At 36.4% G+C, this 11,416-nt stretch overlaps 1 protein-coding gene across 1 annotated transcript; it reads right to left on the reverse strand.

Annotated features, from left to right (window-relative positions):
• Nucleotides 1-521: 521 nt before the first annotated feature.
• LOC129443410 (HERV-H LTR-associating protein 1) lies at nucleotides 522-11,416 on the reverse strand. Its single transcript, XM_055203881.2, has 14 exons — nucleotides 11,331-11,416; nucleotides 10,677-10,733; nucleotides 10,492-10,572; nucleotides 9,701-9,784; nucleotides 9,496-9,579; nucleotides 9,313-9,396; nucleotides 8,038-8,094; nucleotides 7,792-7,872; nucleotides 7,652-7,681; nucleotides 7,484-7,564; nucleotides 5,244-5,678; nucleotides 3,160-3,352; nucleotides 2,780-2,862; nucleotides 522-660 (listed from the first exon to the last, which is right to left on the reverse strand). Exons 1-14 carry the CDS (start codon nucleotides 11,410-11,412, stop codon nucleotides 617-619), a joined length of 1,476 nt encoding a protein of 491 aa, XP_055059856.2. The 5' UTR covers nucleotides 11,413-11,416; the 3' UTR covers nucleotides 522-616.

Raw genomic sequence — 11,416 nt, forward strand, 5'->3', positions numbered from 1 at the left:
ACCCAAACTGGTCATTTGCCAAACAACTGGCCGTTGTGTGTGTCTTTGTGGTCAGGAACTCAGGTGAAGATCAAACAAAAAGTGGGGGTTGTAAATGATTTCTTGTAAATGATTCTTTGTGTTCTGTTGAAAAGAATCAGTTTGTTGTGAAGTTGTAGATCGGGGGTTCTCAAACTTTTTGGCATGCCCCCCCCTCCCCTTGTGTATGGTCCATCTCTTCTTTAAAACAATCTCAAACTTAGAACAAAAAAAATAACATATTAAGTGATACAATGAATGTAGTGCTTTTGTTTAGTAGCCTTATTTTTTTCTAAAATTTAATTGCACAGAAATTATGATGAAGTAATGTATTTTATGTAAAAAAAAACAGACATAGGCATTCATGATTGGTTTTATTGATATGCAAGAGAAAGTACATTCTGCAAACTAAAAATTCTTTACATACTTAGTGTTTTGTTTTAATGCATTTGGTTGACTTAATTCATCTTGGTGTTTAATGCAGATTAATCTCTCTCTCTCTCTCTCTCTCTCTCTCTCTCTCTCTCTCTCACACACACACACACACACACACACACACACGTTCAGATGGTTCAGATGATTGTAGCCAGTTTTCTTCTCACGTCTTCACACACATTCTTGTCAGACACTTCTGCTTCAGATCTGAGTTTATGTTTGAGAAAAATATACTTGATTAGATCTATACATTGTATTTGTACAAAGCCAACATGAAATCAAATTGAATTTGGTTTTATTGTGCACGATTCATCAGCAATGAGAAATGCTTATCTTTCTAATCTTTCATCAAAAAGTAATAACTTGCTTATACTTTCAACTGACTTTTATGTCAGCAGGGCCACGTTTATCAACCAACTTACATACAGGCCGTCTTTTTTCTTGTATGGAACATCTGCTTTGATACATTTTTCTATATAGCAACTGCAAGAACCAAAATAATCACAATAAAGGGGCTACAATGCCATAGAAGAACTATTTAGGGCTGAATGGTTCCATACAGAACATTTAACATATAGAGAACCTATCTGTTGTGCAAAAAATTTTTTGGTGGACAAAGTTTTTAAGACTATATAAAAAGTAGGAAATGGTTCTTTAAAGAACCTTTAACTAAATGCTTAGTTTGGGCAACTAAAAAACAAAAATGATTTTTCTATGGCATCGCTGTGAAGAAGTTGGTGGGACAGTGACAATTAGCAGAATATAAATGTTTTGAGGCACACTGCACACTCTCTTCATTAATTAATCAATTACTCTCCCTACATGATTTATTTTATAAAACACTGTAGAAATATGTATTTTAGAGGCTTAGACCTTTCCAATGATATATAGTTTGTCATGATAGATAAAAATGTATCTGCAAAATATTAAAGTAAAAAAAAACTCAGGTGTCCCGCTCACGGGACAGCGCCACTAGATCTTTTAGGATTATTAAAAATTATGCTTTCAACAGGAATTCTATTGTAATTTTGGGATTTTCTCTAGGGGGCTTTTCTTTCCGACAAACTATTTGCACTTTATCAGATCACAGTATGAGTTTTCAATGTTAAATATGAACCACTTGAACTTTCAGACTTAACACTATGCAAGTAGAGGCTTAGCAACCCTGATTCATTCTTCACAAACGTCTTATAGTTTAAAAGCAAGAATGCAATCAAAGGTCTGTCTGCAGTCTTTCTTTTATCTTATTCTGTCTGTGTCTAAACTGAAGCACTGTTACATACACATGCACACCTCACCATCATTATGTCTGACCTTAGACATCATTAGCCCTTTAGGAAAAGTCCGTTTTTAATGAGATCACGTACACACAAACGCACACACACTTTAATGAATACACATACACCTTTGGAGACAGTGGCCGGTTGCAAAGACTAGTCTTAAACTTAGTCACATGTATTTTTTTCCTTCAAGACAGATCATAACTGCTTTAAGCATGTTTCATACAAAGGTAGATTGGTCTAATTTAAATCCAAAAAGTAAGACTGATTAGCCCATACTAATTGCTAGTTGGTCAAAAACACAGTCTTAACTTCACGGCTATGTTTATGCAACCGGCCGCAGGTACCCACACACACTTTTTCAATGATGTCGCCAATGGTCTTTCTGTGTGTAAAAGAGAGTGAATAAAATGGATCTTGGTCATTTTCTTATCGAGATAAATAGTCAGTGTTTCTGTTCTGTCTTTCTCATTCAAAGGCAGACTTTTGGTCAAACTTTAAAGGGGACATATCATGGAAATCTGACTTTTTCCATGTTTAAGTGCTATAATTGGGTCCCCAGTGCTTCTATCAACCTATAAGTGTGAAAAAGATCAACCCAGTGACTTAGTTTTTGTTAACCATTCTCTCCAAGCATGTGAAAAAATAGGCCATTGAAATTTGACTCCCCTTGTGAGGTCAGAAGGGGTTAATACCGCCCCTTATTCTGCACTATCCAACCACGACACTGCCATTTAGTGTAGAGATCAGCTCATTTGCATTTAAAAGGACACCCAAAACCAGCAAATTTTTGCTACAAAGTGGCAATTTTAACATGTTATAATAAATTATCTATAGGGTTCTTTGAGCTAAAACTTCACATACGTACTCCGGGGACACCAAAAATGTATTTGACATCTTAAAAAAAACACTACATACTTCACTTTAAACTTTTAAAAGGATGCAAGATTCACACACATTTCCTACATTTCTTTCTCCTGGCAGTGACAATATCAATGTTGTTTTGTTATATTACTGTATGTATATATTGATACTGTGTAACTCACTTTTGGAAAATGTGACTCTCCTCACACGACTGCAAACTTCTGCTGTGTGTTGCTCATACCAGCGATGGCTGTCCACACAATACCTGTAGTAGAAGATGTGAATGCCAGCATGAGAAACTGAAACTAAGCATTATGTAACAGATTAAAGGCGTCTTTCTGTAATGCAGCTTTAAAATTAGATAATATGCAAAATTGTGACCCTGTCTGCAAAATCAAGGCTATAATCTTATTATGAAACTTGGAGCATCCAATTTTGATTTCACTCACATAGATTTCAATCTAATATTGTAGACCAAGCAGTCAATATGATATTTAATATGGACTATTGCTGGCAGTTGTAAACATGTAGGGGTGAGTTGTGAGGTTGTGTAGTGATGTACCGCTGAGATGCCCAGGCTCTATAGCTGTATCCTCTGCACACACACTGAGAGTAAAACTTGCACAGTTCAAACACACATGGCTGCAACTTCACTGAACTGATGGTCATCCTGCCCCAGCTTGGTTCCTCTTGGTGGGTCTCTTTCTGGTCCTCCTCGCCTTCTTTATGAATAAACTCTTTTCTCCATGGGCATCCTGACAGAGCAAATATTGACATCATGAAAAAACATCAGAAAAAATTATTGTGAAATTAAAATGAGATCATTTTTATGGAAAATGAATAAACCATCACCTAAAAAAATTATATTAGACTATTTTTTAAGTAAAAAAGATGGTATTTTAACGTGACATTTTGCATTTCCTTTGGGATACTGTACGTTATCTTATGCTTACTGATTTGCCAGTAAAAAGCAAATGTATTAGTTTTCGCTATTAGTTTGACTATGCTAGTACCTTTTTAGTGAAGTCGTTGTATTTAGCGGATAAAATCCCACTGGCAAAATGTTGTCAATCTAAACGTATGGTGTTAATTTCGCAGATGACTCACTCTTTTGAATCCAGGAATCAGTCGAGTCATTTGGCAAAACGATGTGAATCGATTCGCGTTTCGGTCTACTTTTAGTCAGATGGAGATCAGTCACGTGCTCAATTAATTAGGCTTGTTCGACTTCATGCGGCGCCGCAAGAACCGACAGCCGGATGACGTCAAAGTACCGCGAGAACGATTCGAGAACTCGTACGAAGTGTAATTTCGTCTCGCTCTCGCGGCACTTCAACGCCATCCGCCCGTCAGCTCCAGCAGCGCCGTCGGAAGTCGAACAAGCCTATTGTTTTTAACAGGTTTAACATCGAACAATTTCAAAACAAAACTTATTGGATCGATATTTAAGTTATCTACAATAGTTTGGACACAAACCGGCAAATGCAGCTTGTCGTTTGTCATCAAAACAGAAGATGTTTATCAAGTTCAACACAGCAAATTGTGAATAAATCTGTAGGCTACGGCAGGTAAGTTAAAGATATTTTTAAATATCACCCTTCTGAATAAAACAGCTTTAATGGTGGTCTTAGCTACACCAGCTAACAATTTTTCGACCACTAATTTTTCGACCACTAGCCGACTGCGAACCCTGTGGTTGCAAAAATCAACCGGGAACCAAATATTAACGTTAGGGGAATGTTCTGCGTTTGTTGTGAACCAGCCTGGTCAGACTAACGTTAACTTTTTTAATTTGTTAGTTTTAAACCAGTAGATCAACTTGGTTTATGCTGGTTTTTTTCAGTAGAGCAAACATTAACATTTTTTATTCACACTTGACTACTGTATACACAGTACAGTAGTAAATGCCATTGATTGTACATGAATGGTATTTATTCAGTATCAAGTTAGCAAGTATTTATTCATTAACACGTTAGTGTTAATTTGTCTTTGACAGACAGATATGCAGCTTGCATTTGTTTATATATTTATTATTATTTTCTTCCTTTACACACAGCAACTGGCAATAAAATATCTGTTACATGTGATAGGCCTATGCGTTTAACATTACTACTGTGCAGTAGTTTCGACACAAAGCTCCACATACTATCTTTTGGTGCCATCTAGTGGTCGTCTATATTTTAATTTATTGTCAAAATGTCCACTGAAGGGTCATTGAGGGCTCTTGTTCTCTCTCTGTTTCTCCCTCTCGCATTGAGGGCACCTGTATCGTATAAGAGCTGTTGACACACGAACAGCAGCTCTCACACAAACAGCTGGCAAGCTGCTCAATATCTGTGATTCATAGCACGCGCTAATAAAATAAGGCCCTGTGTGTTGACTCAGTGAGGCAGGGGTAAGTGTGTATATGGATTTTTAATGTGCTTTTAACCCTACCTGACCCAGCCAATCAAAACCATCTCTAGGGACAATAAAGGCCGGTTACTATGGATACTATCAGGGGCTCCATTCTGACTCCATTCAAATCGAATCATTGTCATGGTAACAATTGAATTAACCTGCCAGGTCTCCGGCGTGCCGCCATTGTGCTTTGTCTGATCAAGAGGTCGAACAGCTAGATTCCATCGTGTGTGTGTGTGTGTGTGTGTGTGTGTGTTGATGGGGGGATCTTGCCTGGCTTTTCTGTGTAGGTCAACACTTGTGGGTTGCTTGTCGCAGTTGTTCTTCTTTGACTTGGCAGAGGAACAGTATGTGATGCAGTCACCATGGGAACGATGGTGTGGGTGGTCACCATGGTAACTGGGGTGTAAAGTATATGCACAGGAGTTGTTGTTGGCTGTGCCACTGTGCCCTCAGGTTTTGCCTGGGTCATTGCACCAGTTGCCAGTTCTGTTGTGAAATCATTAGTGACTGTGAAAGTCATGAAAGCATCTGTTGGCATAGGAGGAGTTGAAGTGGTTGTCACAATAACAGTAGGGGGCGTTGTTGAGGGAGCTACTCTGGATACAGAAGGAGGTGATGTTGTTATTGCAGTGCTAGTGGATGGCAAGGTTGTCTTTGATTCTTCATTGCTGGTTGTTACTGTGGAAATAGTAGAGAAACAAGTTTTCAAGGCAGTGTCTGACACTAACCACAGTAAGCATATGAGGAGTACAGATGCAAAAAAATCTAAATGCATCTGACATGTTTTCTTGTAAATTAGCATTTTTATCAAGCGGTTATGTTTAGATTTAGTAATTTCACTTTGGTGGAAATGAAGGGGTTATTAGTCAGTAACTGAAATGCCTTATTTTTACAAATGTGAGTTATTTCATTAGTATTTAAAGGTGCAGGGTGTACATTTTTGCGGCATCTAGTGGTGAGGTTGCGCATTGCAACCAACGGCTCAGTCCAATGCTCACCCCTCGCTTTTGAAACACATAGAGGAGCTATGTTAGCCGCCACCAGACAAACATGTCATTGTCGGAGACAACTTAGTAAAAAAAGTTTGTCTGTTAAGGGCTTCTAGAAACATGGCGGCACAAAATGACGACTTCCGTGTAAGGGGACCCTCGGTGTATGTAGATAAAAACATCTCATTCTAAGGTAATAAAAACATAACGGTGCACTATGAAAGGTCTTTATACACCCCTGATCATATAGCTTTGTATAATATTTTGCATTTATGTCAAGAGATCCTTCTAAAAATTACACACTGCACCTTTAACAAATTTGACCTCACCTCTAAGTGCATTTTTTGTCAAAAACCTCAATTTCTACAAACAGTTGCAAAAGCACTAAAGATGCAACTAAAAACATTGCAAATGATGAAAGTCCGAAATGTAAAAATGAAAAAATTAAACCACACATTAGGGGGCGCTGTGATCCATGTGGCTGCTTCATAGGGGTCCATAGTTACTAACATGCTCAAAACCTTAAAGGGGACATTTCACAAGACTTTTTTCACAAGATGTCAAATAAATCTTTGGTGTCCCCAGAGTATGTATGTGAAGTTCTAGCTCAAAATACCATACATAATTTATTATAGCATGTTCAAATTTTGTAGGTGTGAGCAAAAGCGTCCTGTTTTTGGGTGTGCCCTTTAAAATGTAAATGATCTCTGCACTAAGTGGCAGTGCTGTGGTTGGATGGTGCAGATTAAGGGGCGGTATTATCCCCTTGTGACATCACAAGGGGAGCCAAGTTTCACATGCTTGCAGAGAATGGTTTACCAAAAGTTACTGGGTTGATATTTTACAAATTCTAGGTTGATAGAAGCACTGGGGACCCAATTATAGCACTTAAATATTAGGGCTGGGCAAAAAAATAGATTTTTTAATTAATTGTTTTTTTTTTTAAACGTGGTCGATTAAAAATCTATTCTCAAAGGCCATGAATCGATTAACCTGATCCTGTTTGATCAAGGAATGTGACTGTTTTTACTTTTTGCATACATTTTTCATCTCGCATCAAAATTGTATTGTATTAATTTAACATAATTGTATGCATTTGAAAATTAGAGATGGGTTCTGTTTTAATATACTCAAGTGTACTTAAAATAAAAAAGTGTAATATACAGGTTGGTGGCTTTTAATTTATTTTTATTAATTACCCACTTGTAAACTTATGTTCACTGTTTTTTTATAACTAAAAAGTATTTGTATTAAATCTATATTCATTGAGTTGAATCGATAATTGAGTATAAAAATCGGTCCGAGAATTGGAATTGAACATAGAATCGAAATCAAATCGATCCGACACCATATGAATCGAAATCGAATCAATCCGAAACATCTGAATCGATTCCCAGCCCTATTAAATATAGAAAAAAATCAGATTTTCATGAAGTGTATCTTTTCTAGGCGAATTTAACCCAGTGGTTTCCTTTGTCTGCATCATACACATACCTCTACTGGGAGTCCTGTGGGTATCTGTACTTGGTTTAGGCCATAGTACCAGCTCACTGTTGTTTGGAAGGTCATGCCATGCTAGTGTCAAGATTTTGATTATTCAGTGAATTTACAAATTGTCATATAACAATAAATAGCTTCAATGCAACATCAGAAATTACTTACCAAAAGGTAGCAGTGGAAATGTGATATTTGCTTGAGGTACCAGGAAGAATTAAATAGAATTAGATCAGCATGTTTGCTACTGGATATACGTAAAAAGTGCTTTAATAAAGTTAAATGTGTGTGTGTGTGTGTGTGTGTACCTCTGGTTCTGTCTTCTGTGATGGTTTGATTAAACAGAGGTGTCACTGAGGCCAAGTCCCACAGCTGAGACAGATCACTGTCTGAACACATATTTCTTAACTTTAATTATATGTATGCATTTGTCAGATTTATCCAAGGCAACCTATAGCATTCAAGGTATACAGTTAATCAATACTGTGCAAATAAACCCATGACCTTGCTTTGGTATACACAAAAGTGATGCATTTTATTTTTTATTTACTCACCTGTCTTTCCAGCCATGACACAGATATAGATGCAGTCAGAGCTGTTCCTCTGACTGACTAAAAGAACATACATATGCACATACATACATGCGCACACACATGCACGCACACAGACACACACACACACAATAACACTGGTATAGTATGCTCACTGTACATTTGTTTTGTATTAGGGCTGTCACAATTATGAAATTTGGATTTTTGACGTTTCAGACGATTAATTGCCTGTTTTAGGACTTCGACAATTAATTTGGTAGGTTGGACTGTTTTATTGCTTTTATTTAACATTTTTATATTGCTTTTTAATTAACATTTAATTAGGGATGCACCGATAGGATTTTTTGGGCCGATACCGATTCTGATTTAAACAGACAACTTGTGGCCCATACCGATGCCGATACCGATATTAAACACTTGTATAGAATACTATACAGTTGGTCTATTAGCTAGTTTATTTCTGCATCAAATTATTTTAACTGAACATGGATTGGAACTAATTAACTAGGGATGCTCCGATCAATGCCGATCTCCACTATTCTGAATCGGACAGCCGATCTTATTACAGCTATTTCATGTACTACGGCTTGTGATCATTAAGTCCTTCAACTGACCAACATAATAAGAGAGGCACAAATTAAGCTAAAACAAATGTAATAAGACAGCATGACAACCTTTTTTGCTATTCAGCATTTATTTTATTAACATCATTTACTCATTTTTTTACATATAATGGATTTCTTTATGCAGTTAATTAATAAACAATCGGTATCGGCCTTTCTCGTGCTATTGCCGATATGCCGATGGTTTCAAATTCATCAAAAATCGGCCGATAAATATCGGTGGCCGATACATCGGTGCATCACTACATTTAATTCTTATACATTTTTTCGTTTGTTCATGAAATAATTTTCACATCCTTCACTTCCCTAAATTTGAAATTGCTGTTTTGGAAATGTATGTTTTACCTGGCAGTTCGTACTGCTTATCAAAGTTTTGCAGCATTTGTTTATGCAGTTTTTTTCTACTCTATTGAATTGCTTTGCAATGTAACGCGTTACACTGTCAGATAAGGAGCGTAATCTGATACTGTCTCGTTTAAACAGGCTCTGCAGCTCCCCCTGTGTTTTTTAAAGAGATGTGCAATCATTGCGGTGATCTGAAATTATCGCAATGAGGTCAAACAATTGCGACAAGATGATTATTTAATCATTGTGACAGCCCTATTTGGTATGTTAAAATGTGACAAGTAAAAAGAAATAAATGTTACTGCTTTACCTGAAAGTATGGAGCTGGATTTAAACAACTCCTGCAGGAAACTAGTAGAATTTCCCATCACATCTAACAGAACAGCTGTAAAATCTGAAAAATGCACCGAAGTGCTTTTTGAGAAGTGCTTTTTTGATGTATAAACCAAGCGATCGCATGCATTTTTATTTTCATTCACTTATCATTGTTTACCTGTGAGGTCATTGGTCCTGTTTGTCAGACAGTAACAGTATTTCAAGGGAAACAAACTGTTCTCGATATCCTGAAAGTTTGAGACTACTCACACCCAGGTCACGCACGCAAACACACACATACTGTAATTACATAATATCCGTGCCATATTGAACATACTGTAGTTACACTGTATGTCAGTTCTAGTATGGATAAAGGTAGTTACTGTTGTAAACCAGTAGTGTGAGCTTGTAGAGAGAAAGGGAACTGTGTGATGTCACGCTCAGTAGGGAGAAAAGATTCTGTGAGCCTAAAAACACACAGATGTACATTTATATAGACATTTGTGGATGTGCGTGTTTGTATTTGAATCTTGCATTTGCATAGTGTTTTTAAACCATGCAAGGCACTTTGTGATGTTAAAGGCTCTTTAAACACTTTTTACATTTTGGCTAGGGATGCATAACGATTAATCGCGATTAATCTATAGCAGAATAAAAGTGTGTGTGTGTGTGTGTGTGTGTGTGTGTGTGTGTGTGTGTGTGTGTGTGTGTGTGTGTGTGTGTGTGTGTGTGAACTGTGTATAATAATTATGCATATATAAATATGCACACATGCATGTATAATTTTAAGAAAAATATATATTAAGTATTATATTTATAAAAAATATAAATGATACATAATTATGCAAATGTATACATACATGTAAACATTTCTTAAATATAATACATGCAGGTGTGTGCATTTATATATACAAAGTAATAATACACAGTTCACACACACATATATGATGTAAACAAATTCTTTTTTTATTCTGCTATAGATTAACTGCGATTAATCGTTATGCACCCCTAATTCTGGCTAGTTTATTTTTTTTTTTAAATATGCAATTAATATTCCTATAATGGATTTTTATAATAAGTTAAAAGCATAAATCTATATTTATACAGAATAATTCTGAGTTTTGTAATAAAAATAACTTTATATAACAAAAGACTAGTTAATAATGTGTATAACCTGGTTTTGAAGCATTGATGAGCGTGTTAACTAGGTCAGTAAGATCTATGGAAGCCGGGTCGATGTGTTCAGCAGGAATCTCTGGGTAAATGAAGATTAGTTTCAGTCTCTGTTCGTGTGACTATCTGAACATCACTGCACTGTGATTGGTGCTTGTCTTTCGTGAAAAGATTGTGATTGGTTACCTGTGGAAATCAGCTGCTCACGTTTTTTTGTTTGCATCAACTGTCTTTGTCTGGAAACTGGAAAAGATAAATTATTCACCCATTATTTACTAGCAGATACAGTATAACACCTTTTTATTTTTTATTGATGGTTGATTTTGAATTTGTGTGTTTTTATAAATATCAGTTTGTTTAATACACATGGGGTGAATTCCAAATAGCGTTTTACGCCCTCGAAGGGCACTTAGGGAAGCTGCATAATTCATAATGCATAATTAATCGCTTTGGATTAAGAGAAAATAATGTTGTTTTCACTGCTTTATTCACTAAATGCACTCCTTCTCTTACATATCAAAGGGTGGTTTCTCGGACAGGGCTTATCCTAAACCCAGATTAAACTGCATGTTTGAGCTGCTTTATTTTATAAACATCTTGCACTGACATATCTTAACATATACCAGTGTCATTGTTTTGTCTCAAGATGCACACCAATATTGTTTTTTGTAAGGTATGTTTGTAAAACTACTTAAATGCCCTAATATAATTTAGGCCTAGTCCTGGATTAATCTAAGACCTGTCAAGGAAACTGCCCCCAAGAGTTCTGATCTTTAAAGTAAATAGGGCATAGCAATGATCACTCCCATTTGAATTCACCCATGGACTTCAGTTACTAACCTTTTACATAGATAAAGAACAGAGTTACTATGACAACACAGAATCGGAGGCTGATCCAGTGTTTAAGTTTGAGTTTAGCCATCTCT

The sequence above is a fragment of the Misgurnus anguillicaudatus genome, chromosome 2, assembly GCF_027580225.2.
Source record: "Misgurnus anguillicaudatus chromosome 2, ASM2758022v2, whole genome shotgun sequence".
Taxonomy (NCBI): domain Eukaryota; kingdom Metazoa; phylum Chordata; class Actinopteri; order Cypriniformes; family Cobitidae; genus Misgurnus; species Misgurnus anguillicaudatus.

Coding starts and splice junctions, on each gene's coding strand:
- LOC129443410 (XM_055203881.2), bottom strand. CDS start 11,412: ATGGCTAAACTCAAACTTAAACACTGGATCAGCCTCCGATTCTGTGTT. Junction 7,682..7,791: donor CACAGAAGACAGAACCAGAG/GTACACACACAC, acceptor TGGTACCTCAAG/CAAATATCACATTTCCACTG. Junction 2,863..3,159: donor AGAGCCTGGGCATCTCAGCG/GTACATCACTAC, acceptor CTTCTACTACAG/GTATTGTGTGGACAGCCATC.